We start from the raw sequence: 26,428 nt of genomic DNA on the forward strand, positions 1-26,428 counted from the left end.
GAAGGAAGGAAGGAAGGAAGGAAGGAAGGAAGGAAGGAAGGAAGGAAGGAAGGAAGGAAGGAAGGAAGGAAGGAAGGAAGGAAGGAAGAAAAAAAAATAGCAAGCTTCAATCTGTATTCAATCAATATCAGTTCTTTCTCTGAAGGTGTATTGTATGCTTCATCATTAGTCCTTTGGAATTGTCTTAGATCATCGTATTGCTGCGAATAGCTAAGCCATTTATAGTTCATTGAACAATATTACTGTTATTGTGCACAATATTCTCCTGGTTATGTTCACTTCACTATACATCAGTTCATATAAGTCTTTCCAGGTTTTTCTGAAAACACGCTGCTTTCCATTTCTTATAGCCCCAAAATATTCCATTGCAGTCATACACCACAGCTTGCTTAGCCATTCTCCTGCTGATGGGCATTCCTTTGACTTCCATTTCTTAGCCAAATTGGTTTCCTTTTTAATCCTCTGTGTTTTATTTCATCCATTTAAAATCATGATTCTTAGAAAAGATCCAAGGGCTTCACCGGATCTCCAAAGGAATCCATGACACAAAAATAAAGGTAGCATGCATTCTTTGGTCCCACCTCTATCTGAACAAGAATTATCTCTAGAGCAAGGAATTAAAGAGTTCGAGATAAAAGGTACGGAGGAGGTATACGAAATTTAGGGCTTCATAAACTTTTTCCACTCATAACCCCTTCAGCACTTTTTAAACTGTAGGTCATGACCCACAGTTTAAGAAGTGCTATATAGATCAGGAAACTGAGTCCCAGAGAGTCCAAATGACTTGCCTATCTATCAAGCAGTCATGAAATCTTTGTGTGACAAGATCTAATGATGGAGGATTCACTGCTCCCCCGAGCAGCCCTTTCCCATTTGGATTGTCTCACAAAGATTCCTTAGTGAAATCAAATGAAAGAATATATTATAATTCTTATCAAATGCTAGCTAGCACTGTGAAAAGTTGTTTTTACCACGCAAACTTTTTGTTTATTTCAGATTTTTCATATATTTATCATTTTATTTATTTGATTGTTGGTTTGTAAAACACTCACATACACAAACACACACACACACACACACCTATTACATAGATTGTGATATAGTGTCATGGACATAGTAGTGCTTGATAAATACTCAATGATTTATTCTTTTATTACATAGAACTGAAGGAGAAAATTTTGGAATAAATTTACACCAATGACCATCCAACCCAAACCAAAAAGCCTTTTTAAAGTGCCTTTATGGGACTGATACTGGGGGAACAAATATAGAGGAAAAAAAGTATATCAACAACTCATCCCTCCCTTCATTAAGCTTCCATTCTCCAACTTAGACAAGCCCAACAAATACATCTTGAACTGACTCCAGTACAGACAAGGCAAAAGGATATCAAACTGGATGCTCATTGGGAATTTCCATAGTGACCCCAGTGATCCAAGGCTATTTGCCACTGTAATATTCTTTAACTATGAGATGAATTTTCTATAATTGATGCTATAGGTCCAAAATCAGAGAACACTGTGATCTCTGAAGAATGGCAATGAGAAATAGCCCCAAAGGCAAAGAAAAGCTGTAGCATGGAAAAAGCATGTTGAAATATGTTATATAAATTAGGTATGTTAAGTCATATATCATGTATGTGAAATATGGCCCAAGATTTTACCACAGTAAAATATGTTGTGTCAAGGAAAGATTACAAAACATGGAGCTAGGAGATAGGAAATCTAATCCTTCCTCTGACATTTAATCACTGTATGACCCTGGGCAAGGCTCACTCAGGTTTCAGTTTCTTCATCTGTACCATACCACAGTACTTGCACTAATGACCTTACAGGATGTTACAAGCAAGGCACCTTAGAAGCAAACCTTAGAGCACTGTGCACGTGTGATCTACTTAGACTATCAGAAAGGATTATGCTGATTTTACTTGACAGAACCTCCTAAGTGTGTTTATCTTGGACAATTATTAAAATAAATTTGAATTCCCTGGTTGTGGAGGTGGAAAAGGAAAATGGAACCCATCTGGAATTAAGAAGTAGCTGCAGGCAAACCATAGCTTAAATACATCACATTAGAAAAAATCAACCAGAGAATCACTGTACTGAAAGAGGTTCTGTGAATCAGGTGTCTTCTTAGTTTCTAGGTGAGGTGGTAACTAAGTTAAGATAGAGGATGATATGAAGCAAATCCTATTGGAAATTCATTCATGTGTTTGCTGGTGGTCAGAAGCAAGGTAAAGGGACCAAAACATTTCTTTTTGCAGCCGAGGGATCTGAGCTCAAATATCCTCTTAGCACTTACTATCTGTATGACTTTGGATTAGTCACTTGTCCACTCTAGGTTTCAGTTTTGTCATCTGTAAAACGAATGGGTTGAACTAGATACTACCTGAAGTACATTTTCAGTCTAAATATATATCCTTGTTTAAGTAAGTGGGGCCATGGACTCTGGTTTCCCAAGTTCATCAATAAGTTTACCTTTTAAAAATTCCCATCTTTTCTGGCACTCCATCCTGAACAGGTGGCTGTCTTAGCCCATCAACAAAAGTAATGATAATAATTAATAGTAATAACAACATAAACAATAACTATAGTACTTTAAGGTTTGCAAGGTACTTTACATAGTTATTTGATTCTCATAATAACTCTGTGAAATAGCAGTCATTATTATAAATAAATGAACAAGGCTTGAGTCATTTTGGTTCCCACTTCATCTTGCAGAAGTCACTCCTTATGGATGGTCCCAACCACACAATCTATAGAAGGTTTCAAATGATCCCTCCAAGGTTAAGTTAGAACTAGCACAAGGTGAACAGGTCTTTGTCCCCGGACACTGCTATCCTTGGGGGCAAATGTTCATTTTTCAAATGAGGAAATTGAGGCAGACAGAAATTAATGACTTGCCATGGATCCCGTAGCTAACAAATATCTGAGGCAGGATTTAAACTCAGTTCTTCCTGACTCCAAGTCTAGTGCTCTCTCTAATGTGCCATCCAGGGGTCTCATAGAAAAAACTTACTATGATTTCACACCTTTCCAACCTGATCTCATGCTTTTCCCTATCACATTATCTAGGTCTAACAACATTTGACTTCTAGGCATCCCCTAAATGTGCCCTGTACTTTCTTACCTCTTCAAATTTGTTCATGCTGTCCATTATCAAACAGGAAGGAGGCAAAACTATTTATGAAACAAAGTCCTGTGGTAAGTACTGAGAAGGCCAAAATGTTGAGGATACAATCTCTGCCCTCATGGAGATGCTAATTGCACAGAATGATGACACACATACAAAGAACATAATAATAAGGCTGCATGGTATGTTAGGAAAGCACCAGGCTTGGAGAAGGATGACGGGTTTGAATTATGACTCTAATTTTAACTATCTGATAGCATATAACCAATTTGAGGGCAGGAGCTGTTACACTTCATTAGCACTTAGTAGGATGGTTCCAGGAATGTAGTAGGCACTTAAATACTTATTTGGTTAATTAATTGATTATGTAATCTTTGGTGAGTCAAATCCCCTATGCACTTCAGTTTCACTTTTTGCCAATATGAAAGTTGGAAACACAATAAAGGGTTTAGACTCTTCCAAATCTAAGTCAATGATCCTATGATACACAGTGGTGTATGATAAGTGCATGTGAGCAGGGCAAAATCATGTGTTATATGTGGTCTGAAAAGGAAAGTAATAACCAGCAGGTAATACCAAAACAGGAATTTATGGAAAAAGTGGGAATTAAGTTGGACCTTACAGAATGGGGAATAATTCTAGTAAGTAAATTCAATTTGAGTAAAGAGGGGATGTTCCAAGGCTAGATAATACTAGCCTTTCCAAAGGCACCAGGGGAGGAAAGCACAGGAAATGTCCATGAGAAAGGAAGTCATCCAGTTTCACACAGAGAGGAGTATTAGGAGAAAAGGCTGGAAAGAGAGTTGGAGAGGGCCATTGGAGAGGGCCTTGAATGATTTTAACTTTAAACTTTGCTTGGTGTACACAGTAACAGCCACGTTGTACAATGACTAATATTGATAAACTCAACCCTTCCCAGCAATACAAGGATCTAAGACCTCTCCAAAGGCCTCGTGATAAAAAATGTTATCGATATCTAAAGAAAGTTTTATAGAGTTTGAATGCAGATAGAAGCATACTATTTGCTATTTTTTTTCTCTTCTGTTGAGTTTTGTTTCCTCTTTCTAGCGGTTCCTCCTATTGGTTCTAATTCTTACTTACAACGTCACTAATGTGAAAATATGTTTAATAGGAATGTATATGTATAGCCTATATCAGATTGTGCACTGTCTTGGGGAGAGTGGTGGGGTGGAAGTGGGAGAAAAAATTTTAAACTCAAAAGCATATGGAAGTGATTGTTGATAAATCAAAATAAATTAATAAAAAAAGAAAAAAAAACCTTGCTTGGTAGGTAATTAGGAGCTTTTTAAAACCTCAATGGATTGGCATAACTCTTCTGGTTCCATGCCACTTTGGAATACATGCATCACATTTCAATCTCTTTGATTTTGATCTATATATTTATCTTATTACAGTGTTTGACACTATTGATCACTCTCTCCTCCTTGATACTCTCAGCTCTACGTAACTAGAACACTACGGTCTCCTGGCTGGGCCTATCTATCATTCCACTTCTCTGTCTCCTTTCCAGGAGTCCTCTTCAAGATCATCCCTTCTAACCATTGGTGTCCCTCACAGTTCTGCCCTAAGCTCTCTTCTCTTCTTTCTCTATACTCCTTCACTTGCTGGAATATTAGCTCTCGTGAGTTTAATTACCATCTCTATGCTGGTGATCCTCAAAATTACCTATCCTTCCCCATACTCTGTACTGACCTCTAGTCTTGCATCTGCATTGGCCAAACATCACAATTCTGTGAAGGACCTAGAGGGTCACATGTGATTTTAAGGTCGCATGTTCCCCGCCCGGAGTCTAGAGAATTTCACCATCTATAGGGAATGCTGCTTTAGTCACTTTTTAGTGTGTAGTATTCCCCCCCCCATTCTCTCCCTAACACATAAACTTTAATGTCTTTCAGTGTGTTTTGTGATTATTTTGATTGTCTACAGCATTGCTGACCTTGTAATAACACTAGAAAAGTATTCCCCAGCTATCTTGCATTTCCTTCAGTGTAGTTGTTACGACTTAGCTGTATTTAACTTTTTTGTGTTAAATATTATATTAAATGTATAATTTAACTATTGTACCTATCTGATATAATCTTCGTTCTTTGATGGCAGGGGTCATTTCCTTTTGTCTTCCTAGTACCTAGAACCCAGCACTTGGAAGATCCTTTGCACAAATAGGCAATTAATAAAAGGTGAATTGAATTGAATAACTTAGGCCTTGATTTGGTAAAAAGATTCACTTTAAATTTCTGAGAAATACGTTGATGCAGAAGGTGAGAAAATGACTAAAGAGGGATAATCTTCATTCTAAGAATTCTTAGCATGGTTTCAGGGGTCATGTGAAAAACAGTATTTATTTAGGAAAGCTCAATGTGATGAATATCTACTTCCATCTCCTAGGAAGATATGTTTTTTATGTGAAGGTATTGTTTTGTTTTGTTTTGTTTTGTTTTCACTTCTACTCCTTCTTGAAAAAAATGGAAGGTATAAAAAGAGAGAGATAAAAAGAACTAAAATGAATTCAGATGAATTTGAATTCTTAGTATGTGGAAAGGATTTTTTACTCATTGAATGTTTACACAAGGTGGAAATGGGTAGAAATATGCTCTAATGTGTCATGCCTAATTCAGGACAGCTTTTGCTCCGCATGGCTTTGCATCTGGTTTGAATACATGAACATACAAATCTTATTTTTAAATCACAGAAACATAAAGCTCAAATATTATGTTCAGGCAATGGAATTGACTTGACCTTTTGCCTTGGGGATTCAGGCCTCAGGAAGGTTGCGGTAATTTAAAATTCGACAGTCATCCACTGCATTGATTTGTTTATACACTCCAACTTGTCTGAGACTATCAAGGATTAAGAGAGTGAAGAAAAATGTATCATCCTGTGCTAAGGTAGACATAATGATGGCTTAGATTTTAGCTCTACTCTTCTTCAGAAAGCATTGATCTACCAGTTTACCTATAACCTCATCGTTGTAAGTATTTTCCCTAATGGAACCAATCAAAATCCCAGTAATGCTCTCTCACATGCTGGTGACCTTGTCCATCCTCTCCCTTAAAACTGGCAATGGGGAGAGGGAGGTCCATCCAGCATGCTGACGACCTTGATCTAGAACTCTTGCTATTAACCAGATAATAATGGAGAAAAGATATTGGCACAAGACCAAATCCGAGGAATTGAAATAATTTGGCTTGGTTTTTTTAGTCATTCTGAATATAATAAGATTATAGATAGATAGGATAGGATTGAACAATAGAAAGAGGAGAGAGAGAGAGAGAGAGAGAGAAAGACAGAGATCTATACATCTATCTATGTCTATGTATATGCATATATATATATATATATATTATAAAGAGAGATTGAGACAGAGAAACAGAGATAGAAAAAGAGACATTACGTCTCACCTAGACTTGAAGTGCAACGGCCCCTCTTGGGTCTGATCCCATCCCTGGCGGACTTGGATGCTTTGATCTGCTCCATTTTTGACCTGGGCTGGCTTTGCCCCAATTTGGACAATATAGTAGCCTCCCGATCCTAGACAAGTATCATTTTGAAGCTAGACTTACTGGGGGATTAAATTTTAACCAACTATGATCTAGAGTCAACCAATCCACCAACCATAGCGTCCCCAGCAGAATAATAAACATGTTCTACCTCGTTTGGGATTCTGAATATTTTATTATATAATTTTATCGTTGACATTAGATATATGAGATGACTACTTAAACAGAAAAGACAAGAAGGACAGATGGAAGGAAAGAAGGAAGGAAGGAAGGAAGGAAGGAAGGAAGGAAGGAAGGAAGAAAAGAAGGAAATCTATATGAATTTGTTGTTGCTTTTCAGCAGCACTTCCAAAAAACCTTGAAAATCTGAAAGAACTGCTTGATAATTAATCCACCACTGAGGATTTATATAGTGTTTACTATACTATACATTATTAAAGTTTTCTATGAGAGGAATAGTGCAGTGGATAGAAAGCTGACATTAAAGCCCGGAAGGCCTCACCTCTCAGATCACCTCTGACTCATACTGTGTTACACTGGGCAAGTCACTTAAACTCTCTATGTTCCAGTTAATGTGCTAAGCCTGCAGACTGAAGTACAGTTATTGAACTGTATTAGTAGAAGGAATTCCTCCATGGGAGCTCCCTAATAGAAACACATCCTCCCTGTGTAAGACTCTGAGGATTCAATGAAAAAGTGAAAATATCCTTTGCCTCCAAAAAATTTGCATTCTAACCAGTTAAGAACCTTTCATTTATTAAGTTCCTGTCCTGTTCTAGTCACTGTGTTAAGACTATTGCAGACATAAAGACAAGGAATTCTGATGACTTTAAAGGAACTTGAGAAGGTGGGCTATTGGAGTCCTACATCCATCCTCTCTTATTTTCACATATATCATTCTTTAGTTCATTTTTCCTCTTTGGTGTCACTGGTATGCCATACATTGTCATTGCATCTTTGGGGAAAAGGTGATATTACCATTTAATAATAATATATACAATTAGAAAGAACCTTCAAGATATCTGGCCCCAGGTGCACACAGTCTCATCCCTACAAGGGCCCTCAGCATTCATATAGGACAAGTCATACCCAGAGAATTCCCTCTCCTGGATTTTCCCAAAGTGGATGGTTCCCCTTTGCTCAAAGATGTCCATTAAAAAGGATCTCACTTCTTCCTGAGACAAGTCATTGCACTTTGAGATAACTTTAACTATTTTTTTTTTCATTGTAAGAATTAAATCACAAGCACTGCAACCTCTACCCACTCTCCTAGGTATGTTCTGCAGCTAAGCAAACCAAGCCTAATCCTCCCTGGGGCTAAAAGTAAGCTATATCAGAGCCAGACGTGTGTGTGTGTGTGTGTGTGTGTGTGTGTGTGTGTGTTAATTTTTATTTTTGTGTTAACATTCTCAGTTCTTGGCATATAATAGACACTTTTATCTTTTTTTTTCCTTTTTCTTTTAGACAAATGCTAAAACTTAAATACATAATAAGAAAAGAAAAAGGAATGTTGTAAACTTAACTATAACATAAGAAAAAAACAAAAAAAAATGTCATGTGCATAGCAGAACATAGGAGAGGATTCAAATTACATAATGATAACTTTTCATTTCAAGAAAGCCTATATATTAAATACTGTTCATTATGTTGAAAGCTGTCCATCTTTTATTTGCTTCTTTGTAGATTTTCTTTTGTTCTCTGTTGTACACTTTTTGCTTTGTTCTTTTCTCCCCCTTGCTCCCCTCTAACCCACCAGCCCAAGGCTACAGTAGAGCATTGGATATATTTATATATAGGTATTGATATTTATATATACATATACTTATAAATATATACACATACATATATATATACATATACATATGTACATGTATATATACACATATACTTTCCCTAAGAGATTCTACTCTTAATCTTTGTTTTGTGGTTGTGCATATTGCTGGATCAAAGGGTATGCACTGTTTTATATCCCTTTGAGCATAGTTCCAAATTGCTCTCCAGAATGATTGGATCAGTTCACAACTCCATCGATAATGCATTAGTGTTCCAATTTTCCCACACCTCCTCCAACATTTATCATGTTCCTGTTTTGTCATGTTAGCCAATCTGATAGGTGTGATGTGGCACCTCAGAGTTGTTTTAACTTGCATTTCTCTAATCAATAGTTATTTAAAGCATTTTTATATGACTATTGATAGTTTTAATTTCTTCATCTGGAAATTGTTCATATCCTTTGACCATTTATTATTTGAGGAATGACTTGTATTCTTAGAAATTTGACTCAGTTCTCTATATATTTTAGAAATGAGGCCATTATCAGAGACACCGGCTGTAAAAATTGTTTCCAAGCTTTCTGCTTCCCTTCTAATCTTGGTTGCATTGGCTTTGTTTATGCAAAAACTTTTTAATTAAAAGTAAATTCTTGTATTTTCAGCATTTCCCCAAACTCAGTTATTCTTCACACCCTCAGTCTCCTTTTCCCTGCCACTGTGGAAGGAAAATGGACATAAGAGTGAAGACTCTTTTTGAATTTTTGTCTGGTCTTTAGATCATCAAAGATTTTAGTACCCAGTGGTCACCCTCTGGGGATTAACTCTCCTTATATATATAGACTGGAATCTAGACAGTATGCACAGAAGTGACTAGTCTGCATCCTCTGTAACATTATGCCTACCTTGACCCGTAATACAGCATGACAGAACCTCAGCATTGAACCATCAAGGACCTCAAGGATAATTCTAACTCAAATGTAAACTAAAGTCATTGATGTCTTAAAGCTTAAATGAGATAATGAATGCAAAGTACTTTATAAAACTTAAAGCACAATATAAATCATTATTATTATTATTATTACTATTATTATTAGACTTGTTAGGAGGCCTTCTGTTTCATAATAACTTCTTTTGCCTGCCTTCTTCTCCACTCCTGATGACCTCAAGCAATGTTTACAGAGCAATATTAGGGGTACACAGCTAAATGTTCATTAGTCAGGCTGCGGGTGGGATGAGGCATACACACAAACTTTTGAATTTAATCTGCATCACTAATACTTTCCTAAGTCTAAACAATCAACAAAACAATAAAGCCAGCCCTATTTTATAGATTATTGATTTTGAGGTATAAATGGTAATGCTGCAAATTTTATAATCAGCTCCCCAAAGCCAGTTGGAGTAGGCGCCAGCAAATGTCTAACTAGTGTCTCCTCTACAATATTGCCAGGAGATGACAAACCGATCTTTAGTAAGAGGTATCTCGAGATACCCTAATCCATTTGGCAAGAGTTTAAATTGTTTGGAAGTTATGGTATTGATATGTAATTATAAAAGGAGTACAAATATGTCCTAGTAGACAGAGAGCAAACTTGGTGCCAAGAAGATTTGGCTTCAATATCTTCTTCAGACACGTGTTAAACAATCCATTGTTGACCATGTGACCATGAACAATCCATTGTCTCCTTATACTATTCTTCAAATGCTCTTTGCTACAGGCAAGTCTCTTAGGCTATACATTTAAACTTAAATAGCCATCTGTTTTGGTATGACAAATTTCTTTAACTCGGTGCTCTTTCTAGCAATGCAATCAGTAGCCTACCCCCATGCCTGGCTCAAAGCTCAGTTTGCTTTTGGGGAATTTCCACACATTCGTCCCATCTAGTTCTGCCATGCGCATCCAATCAGAATAATTTAAATCCCTGTTGCACCTGCCAGCCTTCACATACTTGAAAACAACTATCAGGACTTACCTGAGACTTCCCTTCTCCACCTCCTGTAGCTAATTTACATACAGTATAAACTATCAGATGGCTCATTCCAAAGTAATCAAAGAGCTCTAAGGTAAACTGAGAGCAAGGAATGCTTGTTAGATGCTCCACTGATGAGTACAATGATAGAGAGAAAGACAGATAGATGGATGGATGGATAGATAATTGTAAATAGATATTGCTATATAGACAAATATAATTTTAGCTTGAGTACTTTCAAACTCTCCTTTTGGTATTTAAAATAATTGTTACAATATCTTTTCATTCAGATATGTTTTCACATGACTCAAATACATACGTGCATACACACATGTATTTTTTTTACTTTTTCTTTTTCATATTGTATGTGTTAAATAAATCATGGAGGGAAGGTGGAGAAAGGAGCTCTCAACCACAAGCTTTTGTGCACAATGGGTCCACAGATGTAAATTTTCACAGCTAGCAGGTTATGTGTCCTCAATGCTGGTTTTGTTTTCTTTTCCTGGAACAGAGAAGAAGGTTGTATGTAATTCACTAATTATACATGTCTTGAAAGACAGATAGAACAACATGACCAAGGATGGATATGTGCACAATTTACTGACAGGTCCATGTTGGGGTCTTGAAAATTCCTGGAAGAGGGAGTGAAAATGTCATCCATCTCTTATCTGCACATTCAAGTGTTTTGTCAGAAAGTTATTGACATTCCGTTTCAGCTGATGGACAAAGCCAGCTATGAGCAATTGCTCTCCCTTCTCTTAACCCATGCTTTATATGTTTAAAAGGGGAAATGGGGAGTGATCTGGTTATTTAGCATGTGTGACTTCAGAGAAAACCACTTTCTTTAGGAATGATACAATTAAAAAAAACAGGTTGCTTATAACTTTTAATTTATTCATTTTAAACAGTAGGGTTTTCTTTTAAAGGAAGGAAGCTGATGTGAAAATAAATAGCATCAATAACATGCTACAAAAAAAAAATTCTCCATCCCATTGCAAAAGTATGGGATAGCCACTGGACAATCCATGTACTCCCATGTTAGGAACAGAAAGGAAAGAAAAGGAGAAAGGTGGATACTAGTATATTGGATAGATTTCCTGTGAAGACCTCATAGAAGGACCATGTATGAGTGCCACACACAATGGGCAGGCAAAGACAGGTTATTAGCTCCATCCTTGCTGGGAATGCTTGCATTGATGAAATCATATACACACTGAGGTAAAAAAGAGTATTGAAAGTAAGAGTGCCCCAATCTGTGGTATTGCATGGGAAAAAAACCCTAGCATAGATATGGTAAGAGTTAACATTAGCATACTTTCTGATGCTAGGATTTTGTGCATGGGGGGACCTTAGAGATCAGGCCGTGTGATGGCTTCATTTTAAAGATTCAGAAACTGATCCTCCCAAAAAGTGAAATAGCCAAGCCAAGATTCCAAACTAAACCCACAGGCTCCATGCTTTCCCACTGTATCCCACTGTCAACCTATAAACTGATGAGAGACAAACACCTACCTCCACTAGCTCCGGGTGCAGAGGGACTTTTATCCCCCAACTCCAGGTTTGGTTTGCGGCTTTAAGATTGATTTTTCACTCAGGCATTTTTCAAGAGCAAATTCTTATTTTTATACTGTAAATATATTCTTGCCTGATATCCTCAGGCTGTGAATTCCCTGGATGTTCACAATTTACTTTAGTGTCTTGAAGAGGTTATATTTTCATTTTTAGTGCCACATCCCTTTTATATGGAATATGAGTAATGAAAAGACCCAATGGAGAACACTTGCTCTAGGTTAGTTTTTTTTTTCTTTTGACAAAACATCCCAACATCTGAGAGCTGGAGGGGACCTAAGTGGGCACCAGCTCTAACCCATCCCTTTGTAGAATTCCTTCTAGTCATTTCTAGTCAACAAACATTGTCAAAGCACATACTGTGTGCCAGGCATCCAGCCTTTGTTCAAAGACATGCTGTGAGGAGAAAGTCTCTGTCTCTTGAGGTAGTCCATTTTACTTAAGGACACCTACAATTGTTCAATTTTGTTTTGTTTTGTTTTTCTCATTCATTCATTAATTCATTTAAACTTCAAGAGAATTCATTAAATGCCTGCTATGATCCAGGTGCAATTCTAGAAACTGTGCATATGAATTTCAATTCAAACTTCAGTTCAATGGCACTATCCACAGAAGGCCTTTTCTATATCCCGCCCACAACTGCTAATGTCTTCTGTATTAGATTGAAACTGATCTGCCCCAAACCCCAATTGGTGGTGTCCCCATAAAATTATCTTTTGTCTTTTTTCTATGTGTCTTATATAAACACATGTATGTATATGTTCTCTCCCCTGTTAGAAAGTAAGATTCTCTAAGTCAGGTTCCATTTTAATTTGGTCCTTCTGTCTCCGATGCTTAACCTCATGCCTGGCCTATGAATGCTTATTGATTGATTGATACAGTGCCAAAAATGAAACAGCCTCTGAGTTCATGAAGCTTACATTCAATTGGCAGAAAAGCAACATATACATGTAAGTCAATGAAAAATGGTTTCAAAATTAACATAAAGTAATTTTCTGGGTAGTCATAAACATTGGAGAGCAGGAGGGATAAGGCTAAATCTTTCATATGAAGCAATTTAATTCTTCTCTTTGTAACACCCACATGTTGCTTCTCTTTTTTTCCCCCTCTCTGGGGTCAAGAATAGCAGGTCTAATATCCCTTCCTTATGAAAGTCATAAAAATACTTGAGGCCAGTGTCCAACATCTCCCTCCTCAGACTGATATTCTTTGGGCTAAACTCCAGTCCATTAAAACCATCTGTGTATAACATGAAGTTAAGGCAATGTCACTGCTATGTGGTTAAAAAGAGGAGGATTAACATTTTCCCCAGTGCTATCTGACAGTGACTCAGCTATTGCCTTGGTGTTTGCCATAGCAATCACCCTGAAAGAGTACCATATGCAATGATTAACTTGGAGGAGCCACAATCCAGCAGGTGGACATAAAGAACATTCAGATTTATCTTTTAAGGATTTGCTTCAGGGAAAGGGGAAAAAAATAAGCCACAGCAACTCTCACTGTGGGAAGAATCTACTATTTTTTTAATCTTTTATCTTCTTTTCTCCTCTGAATCTCTGTATCAGTGTGTGGAATTGAAATATCAGCTTTTGTTATTACTGGTGTTACTTTTGCTCATGATAAGATAACTCCTGTGGAGGTGGGGGGGGTAGGAGTGGGATAAACTCATAATATGAGCAGGATAGAAGGCCAGCCTATGATGGATCTAATTTTCTAGCTAAATAGCTACTCCTATATTCTCTCACGTGCCCACGTCTTCCCCCTCAAATAATCTCTTCTGTGTGTTTTCTTGTGATCATGACTGCTTTCCCACAGTGAACATTATCAAAGCTAACTCTTAAAGTAAATGTTCAGAATTTCTACTTAAAAGGAGACCAGCATCTCATCACTTGGTGAAATGTTTTGGGGCTTGCTGAAGAGCACAGGCAGTATAGGTGGTTTTAAGCAGATTCCTTTTTTTACTTGCAGGTACAATCATCGTGGACAACATGCTCATCAAAGGGACAGCTGGGGGGCCCAATCCTACCATTGAACTCTCGTTAAAGGACAACACGGATTACTGGGTGATGCTGGATCCAGTCAAACAGACGCTCTTCCTAAATAGCACCGGCAGAGTCTTGGACAGAGATGTTAGTTGCTTTCTTTTGTACATTCTTTTCTCTTAATCTCATTTTCCATAGGGACCCAGAACGTTTGAAAAGAGACCACCATTGAATATAGGAAACTCATTCCAAGGCCTTGACATAAATAAATAATGTGTGACTAATGAATAGGAGACTACAGGTATAGTGATGTTTTGTTTTGATCTGTGTAAATTAGACTTAGGGCATTCTTGAAAATGTTAGGATGGGAAAGGAAAATGTTAGCCTCTTTGGTGGGGTGCACAATCTGTCACTTTCTTTGGAAACAAGTTATAACTTTTACATTTTAGAATGATATGAAATCATTTTCTGGTATATTAATCATGGTGTGCAGGGCATTTGGATTCTTGAAAGCTATACAAAAGGGTGAAATCTTAGGCAGATCCTGACAATTTAGTAAGTTAAGTCCCAAGGATAGATGTGTCTCCATCCTCTGAAGACCAGCCTGGATAAATTCCAAGTGATCCAATACAATGTTGACCATAGAAAGGTCATTGATTGAGTGATAGATAGTTTTACAACATCCCCTCAAGGCTCTCTCATTCATACAGGTGGTTGTACTTGCATTGGTGAAAGCAGAATAACAACAAAGAAATTGGTCCCTGAGTGTTGTGATATAATCATCATCATCATCATCATCCCTGGACTCAAAATCAGGAGACCCAGCTTTATAATCTGAACTCTGATAATAATAGTGTTACTACTTATGTAAGTTAGCAAATAAATTCCCAAGGACCATCAGTTGTCTCATCTGTTTAAAAAACGAATGGAGTTTATATTCCATGTAATTTCTTTGATTGTTTAAAGTTCCCCTTCTGGCTCTGTCAATTTAAAGAAATTTTTTTCTGCATGTTAAAATGTCAATAAGCTAATGAATAGTCTAACGAAATGTTAGGATGAGAGAGTTAGTTCTGTAAGAGATCTTTAACTTCATCCAGTCTAATGCCCTCACTTTATAAATAAGGGAATAGAGACCCAGAGAAAGTAAGGTACCAACCTAAAATCAGAATACTATACGTAGGGGAGCTGAGATACGAACCCAGATTCTTTGACTCCTGACCCAGTGTTCCTACCACTGCATCAGGCTACCTCCCATAGTAACGTACGCAAAATTATCAGCTCCAGCCTGCAAAACCCAAATAGGAAAAGTGTTGTTGGAAGTGAAAAATGCCTCTTGAGGGGTGATGATAAAGACAACGTATTTGTACATATCCAGTTGAGGCAAGGCACATAGCATGGAATAATGAATACATAGGACACCTTCAATACTAGCAAGCTTCCCAAACCCAGTTTGATGACAGTGACAATAAGCATGGTGGTGGTGGCGATGATGATAACGATGATGACAGTAGTGGTGGTGGGAAACAAGATGATGACAATGAAGAGTATAATCACATCTGATATTGGTATAACATTTTCAACATTCCCATCTAACGCCACAACACAATGAGATCTTATTTTTATAATTAAGATAGTGAGAGTCATTCATTCATTCATTATTAAGCATCAGTGTGAGTCAGGCACTGTGCTAGGAACTGAAGGTACAAATACAGAGAATGAAATAATCTCTTCCTTCAAGAATCATACATGCTATTGAGCAGAAAAAAAACAACAACTATATACATGTAAGTATCTACAAAGCATGTATGAAATAAATACAGAAAGATTAAATGACTTGCCCTAACATCATATAGCTAGTATGGATCAGAGGTGAGGAAAGGGAGGGGGAGAGAATGAAAAGATAACCTCATGGCATGGAGAAGACAGAATGAGGCTAATTATGTAAAGCAGGTGGAAGAAGAAATCTTTCCTCCCAAACACAGAACCTGTGTGACCCTGTTTGGGTTGTTCATCTTCTCAGCATCCTCTGAGTTCACTTAGCAGTTGAGAATTCCTAATGAAAGGAGATTAGAATTATCTATCTCAAGGAGTTAGGAATACTTGCAAAGTGAACTAGAAGAGCCTTACACCTTGGTTGGGGGTGGTGAGCACCTGTTGCCATGGAAGTAGAGATGAGGAACTGAAGGTGTCCATTTTCAATCGTGGAGAATGCGGCTTGCCCACCCGGGTGAGCTCAGATCACTTTCACAACCAAGTAGCCACACACCTCCAATGTACAAACCATGATGTAGGGGAACAATAAACCTTGGAAATGTTCATATTAGAGAAACAGTAACCACTATGATGTGGGGATAAGTTTGAATATTTGGAATTCTACCTTTTGAGCTTGACTCAACATAATGCAAGTGATGTCTGTAAAAAGAGTGCTGTATTTGGAGCCCAAAGCCCTGGGTTTGAGTAGCCCAACTCCTCTTAGTCCTTATGTGATCTTAGGTAAATTGCTTATCCTCTCATTGTTTTTGAGTATGCACACATTCCCTCTGTGTAAATGATTGTCCTGTGATGGTGAATGGGAAAACAAATGGGACAGGGCAATCTCAGTTCTGGCCCTTAGCTTTTCTTTTTGGTTTTAGATTCAGTCAGGCTTCTTAGCTTATGTTTTAAAACTTTTCAGGCAGCAGCAGTGATCTTTGAACAGTATTACATTGCAAAACCTGTACCCTATAAACCCTATTTAGGACCTGTCTACTTTTTGTGAATTGAAGACGATTGTAGCTCATTGTAGAATTTGGTCTATCTGCCTTCTGGAATGGAGTAAGGAGGAAAATAAGATATTGAGATGCTGTAAATATTTTTTTTTCTTCAGAACTGTGGCCTTTGGTCATGAACCTCAGTCTAGTAGCATAGCTAGTGAATGCCTCCAGATGAAAGTCTTTGTCATGTAATTCAAACAAAAACTCATCGGCTCATCTATTTAGAAGAGAAAGGAACGTGAGAGGTCATCTCTTCCACTCCCTCTTGATCAGCCTTTACAGGAATAGTCCTACAAATTTACATCCTAGACTAAGAATAAACATCAGATATTCTCCATGAGGTGAAGCTCAAAAATTTAAGAAAATACTACTTTAACATTGCTATTGAATTGTATTCTTAATTCCAGGCATTCAACCTTTAAAGGCATGCATTCATCTCTCAAAACTGGTGGCTATGGGCCCTAACTACTAAGTGTACACTGCCATCAGTTTTGCATTGGGCTGCCTGTTAGAGATCCCAAATATCCAAAAGCATAAATTTGACTCATTATTGAGGCCCAAATCAAAATAACCAATGATACTAAGGTCATAGATATAGATTTGGAAAAGACATCTGATTCTATCTATCCCAACCCCTTACTTTACATATAAGGAAACTGAGGACAGAACAGAGAAGTAACTTGCTTGCCACACAGGTAGTAAGTATCAGAGCTGGGATTTGAACTTAGATGCTCTGTCTCTAAAGCCAGGATTCTTCCTAATCAATTGCGTTGGGTCTGATGATATGTGAATAACTGTTGAAGGAATAGATGTTTTGTGCCCAATTCAGAACCGTTGTCACCAGTTCTTGAATCTTTTTCTACTCACCCTAAATTCTAAGTTTGATATCAAATATCTTTTCAGTCATTTCTCTTTTATCTCCAACCAGTTGCCTCAATGGTCTTAAGCAATCTCTAACTTGTACAACTGTCTCAGTAAGAAAGTTCTTTATTTCTTAAAAATAAATAAATGTGCGTATCCTCCATAAGATATTTTGAGCAAATTTCCTGAATAAGCGTCAGCTGCTTTCATGACAACTTTAAACATTCCTAAGTCCCCATAATCACCCCTTATACAGTGAACATCTGTCCATTTCTATGATCCTTTCAAAAGTCTATTTATAATTTCAATCTTTATCATCTCTCTAGGTAACAAACACCAGAAATGCATTACCCACTGGGTAAAATAGGTCTTCTTTTTAGAATTTTGAGGACACTGTCTTCCTTTATTTCTTCAGTTCTCAACTTAAGCCAATTGTCATCTCCACTTTTCTCCCTCCCTCTTCTGTTTCCTCCTGGTGGTGTTTATCCCCCCCTCCACTGCCTTCTCATTTGCTAATAGATTAGTTTTATTTATTTGCTGTAGGTGTTAGGAAAGAAAAAAAAATCTTGAAAACAGAGAAGAGGGAAACTATTGAAAAGAATATTCCTACCTGTGGAGACTGGATTCACTTGGACTAAAATTGATGACAAGTATATATTTTTATCTTCACTTCCAAAGAATTGTGTTTGCAAAGGAGAGAAAATCATTATCCTTTGTAAATCATTAGAAATTTCTTTATTTTTGTTTTAATAGTTTGTAGAGAGCTACTAAGCTCTATATTTATCACTTTGATGAATTCCCAATGTGAGGATCCTTTTAAATTTTTGATTCTTGAAAGACAAAAATGCAAAAAAATGACATTTCTCCCACATTGCTAAATATTATTCATATGAAATATGTAAAATAGTTTATCTATTTGGCTATCTATAAAAGAAGGTTGTTGCGATTAGTTACTCCAAAAATATTCATATTTTCTTTGTTGGCTGAACAAAGCAATTAAAGAGAATTAGTGAAAATTAAATTACAGTGAGTTATTTTTTTCCCTTTAGCTATGACAGACAAACCACAGTTTCCTCGGCTCATTCTTAAGCGTTTTGGTGTCCCTAACCTCTCACTAATCTACTTAGTAGAACTACAATTGACATATTTACAGCCGTCCCATACAGCAGAGCGGAATCTATTCTAACATCAGATTACAATGTGTCTGTTATATATTAGCCATGGGGAATTCTTGCCTTCAGCTCTGAACCATTAGGGTGAAAATTTATTGCCTTCTGTGTTCGATCTAGGTTAACAGAGAGGGGAGAAGGAGGGGAACTGGACTAGAGAGTGAAAACCTTTGCAAGGGTCTTGAATGTCCCTAACGTATGGGTATTTAGGCGCTCCATTTGGTGACTCGGTGTACCAGAATGGTTGATCTTCTATTTGCAAGGGCTACGACATTTCTGTCCCAATAATGCCAATGCAAGTAAAGTTTTAGATATTTCACTTCAATATTTATAAGCTAAATATGATAGGAGCACAAAAACAGAGTGAAAAGGGACCTCAGAAGCCATGTCATCCAAAATTCTACTACATCACAGATACAAAATTTAGGCCACATATTGGGATCACAGACCTAGAATTAAAAAGAACTTCTATAGTCATGTATCCCAACTTCTTCATTTTGCAATTATGGAGACTAAGGCCCAAAGAAAGACCAATATCATTCACATGGTTGTCACTGAAGATCATGTACCAAGGGTGACTCCAGCCCATGTATCTTGTCTTAGATTGAAATATGCACCATCTCTCTATCAAACCATTGAAAGACACGTACCCATGGAGTTAGAAGGGACCCAAGGAATCACAAACCCTAATCTCCTATTCCAAACAGGAATCCTCTGTATAAAACTATAGCGTGCAGTCTCTGCTCGAACACCTCTGAAGGTAGGGAAGTCAACATTTTCATAATGATGATGATAACGACTAGTATTTATATAGAACTTTTAAGTTTGAAGATCTCATTGCTTGATACTTCCAATGAACCTGAAAACACTCCTGTGATGTTTTATTATCCCCATTTTAGATATAATAATAGTAATAGCTTTTATCTGCATATCACTCTAAAGTTTCCAACTTGTTTTACACATCTTATTTTATCCTCACAAGAATTATTGGAGATAGATGCTATTAGTATCCTCATTTGACGGATGAGAAAACTGAAGCAAAGAGAGGTTAAAGGAACTGCCTAGCATCACATGCTTAGTAAATGTCTGAAGCTGGATTTGAATCCAGCTATTCCTGATTCTGGGCCCAGTGTCCATCAAATGTGTCGTCAAGCTGCTTAGAGTAAGAAAAACATCTCAGAGGTTAAGGGATTTGCCCATGGTCATAGAACTATTTAGTATCAAAGAGGGATTTGTACCCAGGTTTTCCTAATTCCAAGTCCAGCATTCTACATGATACCACAGACCCTCTCAATGGCAGTATGTTCAGTCTCTGCATACTTCCAATTAATACAATGTTCCTCCTGCTTGCCATATTGAGCTGGCATCTGCTTCCCTCTTTGCCAACCATTGGTGAGATTTTTACCCTCTGAAACTACACATATTAGATCAAGTTCCTCTTCCATATAACAGTATTTCAAAAGATTGAAAAATATTAAAATGTCTATTAAAGGAAGCATGAAAAAATAAATAGAGAAAAGACCTGGCTTCAATTCCAGTCTCTGACACATACCAGCTGAGTGGCACATGGCAAAAGCACCCAGAGCCAGAGGCAATTCGATCAAATTCTGAGGCTCAGAGAAGGTGCCGACCAGCAGAGAGAGTGTCCTTGGCAGGACTTCCTGATACCAATGAAGTCACAGGGGCTGATTCAATTATGATAATAATACAAAAAAAGGTCTAAGCTAAACTTTTGTAGTTAGTTAGGTGGAGTAGTGAATGGATCCTTGAACTTTGACTCAGTAAGAACAGTCTGAGTATTGCTTCAGATATTTACTAGCTGTGTGACCCTGAGCAAGTTATTTAACCTCTGTTTGCCATAATTTCCTTATCCGTGAATTAGTTTAATAATAGCACCTAACTCACAGGATTGATATATGGATCAAATAAGATTCTTGGTAGATGCAAATAAATGTGTACACATACATTCATGCATATACAGGCATATATGTGGACATATGTTTATATATGCTTGTGTGTATTTAAACACACATATATGCAGATGTGTACATAAGTATATGTGTCTGTGTGGGGATATACATATATATCATATATCTGTGTGTATATCTACATATACATATCTCCTTAACAAAACATAAAGCACTATACAAATGCTAAATATAAATACAGATACAAACTCCAAATACTCTTCTGTAGGGGAAACCTTCCTCATTTCCTCAGTTTTATATTCTATGACAAGAGTGTCCTTTTCTTCATCATCTTAGTTGCTCTCTTCTAGAAATACTGCAGTTTATCAATTCCCCAGATAAAATGATGACTCTTTCCCAGGATTCCTTTCCTTTCCACGTCCTGAACCAGTTTGTCTTTATTGGTCAGAATAAAATCTAAAGCAAGAGTTCCTATTTTTGCTTCTTCTGCCTTGGGAATGTTGATATTCTGAGCAAGTAATATAAAAACAAAATTCCCAAATTCTTGGCTTTTTGTAGAATGAAATTTCTATTAGATGGGTGGATGTCAAAGGCATCATGTAGAGTACTAGACTTGGAGTGAGCAAGATTGAAGTTTGGGTTCTCCGTCAGAGGCTTATTAACTATGCAATCCTAGGAAAACCACTTAATCTCTTTGGACCTCAGTTTCCTCATCTGCAAAATGAGATTAATGATCTGTAAGGTTGCTTCCAAATCAAAATCTACAAATGTAGGATCAAATTGACTTTCCCAACACTCTTGAATCCTGTTTTTATTGCAATTTTCTATTAGAAAAGCACCATTCATAGCCTCTTTCTGATAAAATGTTGGGAGCATGTTCCCACTGTGATATAACATTGGCTTTGTATTTTTGTTTTTCTCCTTCTGACCTTGGACTCAACTTTGCTTCCGATATTCATACATGGCTTTGTACATAGCTCAATGCTTTTATATTGTTCATTACTGTTCCTATTTCCCATTGGATTTGTTTCTTTTGAACAAGACAGGGTTTAGATTTGGAAACCAATTTAGATGTTACTCAGCCTGAGCTCTTCATTGTATAGATGAGGAAACAGAAGCGTTGAACAAATAACCAAGGTCATGCATACAGGTAGGAGTAGAGCTGGGATTTGAACTCAGTTATTTTGACCTCCTTTCCATTATGCCATGTTATTGCTAGATTGTTATTGTTGTTGAATTAAAAACTAGCATTTATAAAGCATTTTAAGGTTTGCAAATTGCTTTATGCTTCTTGCTCATTTGGTCCTCAAAGCAACCCTGTGAAGTATATGCTATTATTATTCCCACTCTGTGGATGAAAATTTGAAGTTAAGAGAAGCAAAATGATCTGCCCAGAAACACAAAGTTACTAATTTAGGCACGGTCTGAACTCAGGTCTTCCTGATTCTAAGTCGCATGCAAGTTCTATCTGCTCTGTTGTTCAGTTGCGTCCAACTCTTTGTGACCACTTGGATCATAGCATACCAATGCTGGCTTTTCTTGGCATAGATACTGGAGTGCTTTGCCATTTCCTTCTCCAGTGGATTAAGTGAATTGCTCAAGGTCACACAGCTACTGAATATCTGAGGGCCACTTTGAACTCAGGTTTTCATGACTCCTGACTCAAGGTTCACTGACCCACCTAGCTGCCTATGTATGTACTATATATACTGCTGTTGCTTTCTCTCTCTCTCTCTCTCTTTCTTCCCCTCTCTCCCCACACATATAAGCCTCTGTGTGTACACATAGATGAATATATATATAATATATACCTATGTATGTATGTATATGCATGTGTGTATATATATGCAATAATAAAATGTTATACCTTCATCCTCATCATCATCATTAACATTGATTTAGTACCTATCATCTTCTGGCATTGTGCTTAGTGCATTACAAATGCTGTCTCATTTGATTTAATATAATATAATGTAACAAGATGATATGTTGTGATACAATATTATTTTGTGATGTGATATGACATGATATATAAAATTATATAGGTCATGATATAACATCATATAATACAACATATTAAACTATATTGTATTATTATGTGGTGTCCATAATACAATACTCCTACTGTAGTAATAGTATATTTTCATTGCTTATTGCAATCAATTATGTATAATATATTACATATATATGTAATATATGTTCACACACACATATATATATGTAGTGTATGTGCATATAACATATCTTATTGAATTCTAGATTTAATCTATGAAAGAAACAGATTATGATTATCCCCCATCTTACTCCAGATAATCTGAAAACTATTTCAGTTCCTAAGGGACAGTCATATTTGCATATGACTTTCTAATATACAAATAAAAAATAAATAAAACATTTGGAAATTATGTCTATACTGATTAAATGCCAATGTAGGACTAAATGTAGCTTCATTTATCCTTTTAAAAATATCCTTTCTTCCTTGCAGCCACCAATGAATATCCATTCCATTGTGGTGAAAGTCCAGTGTGTTAACAAAAAAGTGGGTACCGTTATTTACCATGAAGTTCGGATTGTGGTGAGAGACCGGAATGACAACTCTCCTACTTTCAAGCATGAGAGCTACTATGCCACGGTGAATGAGGTCAGCTACTCTCTTCTCTTTCTTCCTATCTCTTTGTTAGAATGATTCAGAGACAAATCGAAACACCTGCCAGAAGTGTCTCTGGTGCTATCCACAACTTACCACTAGCTCTAATGTTTAAGACTACTAAATATATCTCGGCATTTCATTTCAAAAGAAAATTAAGGGAAAAATATGTAAAAATAAAAAAAAAACCACCTCAGATAATGTGTTATTTTTTCAGTGTTTTCAGAGAACATTTGTAGGAGGGTGCTAAAGATTCAATATTCCCCTGGAAGAGATTAATCCTCAGAAATCCATTCTCATGTATGTTGCCATACGTTATTCAAGTTTGTCAGTAGGCAATGTTTGACCCCTCTTTTCTTTGACCTTCCAAGAACTTCAATGTATTAGCAGGAATTAAGAAGATACTATGAAAAGTAAGCCTTTTTTCTAAGAAAATTGGATAATATACAATTTTTAATATCCTTTACAGTTTAAAAAGCACTGTCCTCACAGCAACCATTTGAGGAAAATAAGACATATTGTTAGCCCTATTTTACAAACGAAGAAATTAAGGTACAAAGATGTCATTACGAAAATCATTGACACAAGCAATAAAATAGATAAGCCTTTGGATAATTTGATTTAAAAAAAAGGAAGAAGAAAACCAAATTACCAGTATCAAAAATGAAAAGGGTGAATTAACCGCCAATGAAGAGGAAATTAAAACAATAATTAGGAGGTATTTTGCCCAACTGTATGCCAATAAATTTGAAAGTCTTAGTGAAATGGATGAACACTCACAAAAAAATATGTTGCCCAGATTAACAAAAGAGGAAACAAAATACTTAAATAACCCCATTTCAGAAAAAAAAAAGTTGAACAAGCTATCAGTGAACTCCCTAGGAAAAAGTCTTTAGAGCCAGATGTATTTACAAGTGAATTTTATCAAATATTTAAAGAACAATTAATTCCAATGCTATATAGACTATTTGGGAAAATAGGCAAAGAAGGAGTCCTACCAAATTCTTTTTACAATATAAATATGGTACTAATACCTAAACCAGGAAGAGCCAAAGCAGACAAAGAAAATTATAGATCAATTTCCCTAATGAATATATGCAACAATTTTAAATAAAATATTAGCAAAAAGACTACAGCAATTTATTATGAGAATAATACACTATGACCAGGTAGGATTTATAACAAGACAGGTTCAATCTTAGGAAAACTATCAGTATAACTGACCATATGATTATCTCAATAGATGCAGAAAAAGCTTTTGACAAAATACAATACCTATTCCTATTAAAAACATTAAAGAACGTAGGAATAAACTTAAAATGGTAAGTAGCATCTATATAAAACCATCAACAGGCATTATATGTAATGGAGATAAGCTAGAAGCATTTCCAATAAGATTGGGGGGTGAAACAAGGATGTCCCTTATCACTACAGGTATTCAATATGGTACTAAAATCATAGACACAGGATAAGTGATGAGTTAGAACCTAAATTCAAGTACAAGCTTCTCTCTATAATTGTCGCAGAACATCAGAAACACCAAATTGGAAGTTCTAGTACAATCTGTAGCTCTCCAAGAATCCCCTCTACAATAACCTAAGCGTCCAGCACAGGGGTGGGGAACCTGTGGCCTGAGGCCTTCTGTGAAACTTCTGTGAAGTCTGGATTCAGTCAAGGGGTTGCACTTGGCCACATGTGTCCTTGAGGCTGTAGGTTTCCCAATCCACATCAGCATCTTCTATAAAAGGCTCTGTGATAGGAAGGAATTCAAAAGCTTCCTGAAGGAGCTTCCAAAAGAAACCCATTCCACTTTTGGTAATTAATACCTAGGAAATTTTCTCCTTGTGGTTACAGAATTGACTCAGTCCTCTGCATTTTCTGGTTTAGTCAAATCACTGTAATTACTGGTGGGTATGAGGGAGGAGAAAATCAAACACATACAAACTCTTATTTGCAAAGAGAGCCCCTCTACCAAGCTGTACAAGGCAAAGACATTTTATGCTCATTGGAGAAGCAAAAATGGACCAATTGTAGTATGAGGTAAACATGATAAGTGAAGGTAAACAGTTGGGAGCTTAATAAAGGCTTACAAAGGAGAGAATGATGACATACACTCTAGTTCTACAGTGATTATTGGTACTCTGGAGCATTTCAAGAAATAGATAAAATATTAACTATTGACTTCAGGAAGTTTACTTAAGCAAGCCAGTGAAACATTGTCATTTTGTTGCCTGAAGGCAGTGAGGTTCTCCATGGGAATATACTTTTCAATAGTTCTTCAGCTTAGCAGCATCCAATTATCCCATATCCCCATGATCCATTTGCAGTGATGGAAAATCATCCGCAAGCACAAAATTCTAGAAATCTTCAGCTCTAGTTACACACTTTTAAGCCAAAATTTGCTTTGTTCAAGCTCCCAAAGATCTCTCATATACTTTGGGGACAAGAAGAAGTCATTCCTCTTTATGGCAATCTTTCGAATATGTGAAGACAGTCCTCACATCTGGTCTAAAACTTAATTGCAGCAGACTAAAGATTCCAATTCTTCCAACCAATCATCATTTTCCTGCTCATTCATTTGGTCATGCTTTTCTAGATGAACTCAGTGGTCAATGTCCTTCTTAAAATGGAATAGCCAGAATGGAATACAAGGTTTCAAATGGGAGAGCGAAAGGTGTGGATCTAGTACAGAATATATCAAGATGATCATTTCTTTCTTTCTTAATGATCTGATTCTGTTAAGGGAATAAAAAAAGTTAATTTTTAAATTTGGTTATTTATTTTTTGGGGTGGTCAGGATATTGTATTTACCCATATTGATTTTGAAGTCCTCCCAAAAGCCAGCTAGGTGGCACAGTGGATAGAGTACTAGGCCTGGAGTCAGTAGGACCTTAGTTCAAATCTATCTTTACCCACTTATTAGCTGTGTGACCCCAGAGGAGTCTTCTATTTGCCTTATTTTCCTCATCTGTGAAATGGGCATAATAATAGCTCCTACTTCTCAGGGTTGTTGTGAGGATCAAATGAGATAATATTTAGCATAGTGCCTGGCACATAACAGGAACTTGTTGTTGGTTGTCCTTTCATTCCCAAGAAGACCATGACAACAGGAAGATTATGCCATGACTTT

At 36.7% G+C, this 26,428-nt stretch overlaps 1 protein-coding gene across 1 annotated transcript in view; it reads left to right on the forward strand.

Annotated features, from left to right (window-relative positions):
• The window catches only part of PCDH15 (protocadherin related 15), a 1,147,277-nt gene that overhangs the window by 435,531 nt on the left and 685,318 nt on the right, over positions 1-26,428 (forward strand). Inside the window, exons 4-5 of the mRNA XM_027840684.1 lie at positions 13,927-14,087; positions 23,137-23,292. Coding sequence (XP_027696485.1) covers positions 13,927-14,087; positions 23,137-23,292 — 317 coding nt within the window. The remainder of the gene's footprint in view (positions 1-13,926; positions 14,088-23,136; positions 23,293-26,428) is intronic.

Source organism: Vombatus ursinus, unplaced genomic scaffold (genome assembly GCF_900497805.2).
Source record: "Vombatus ursinus unplaced genomic scaffold, bare-nosed wombat genome assembly UNPS02014847.1, whole genome shotgun sequence".
NCBI classification, from domain to species: domain Eukaryota; kingdom Metazoa; phylum Chordata; class Mammalia; order Diprotodontia; family Vombatidae; genus Vombatus; species Vombatus ursinus.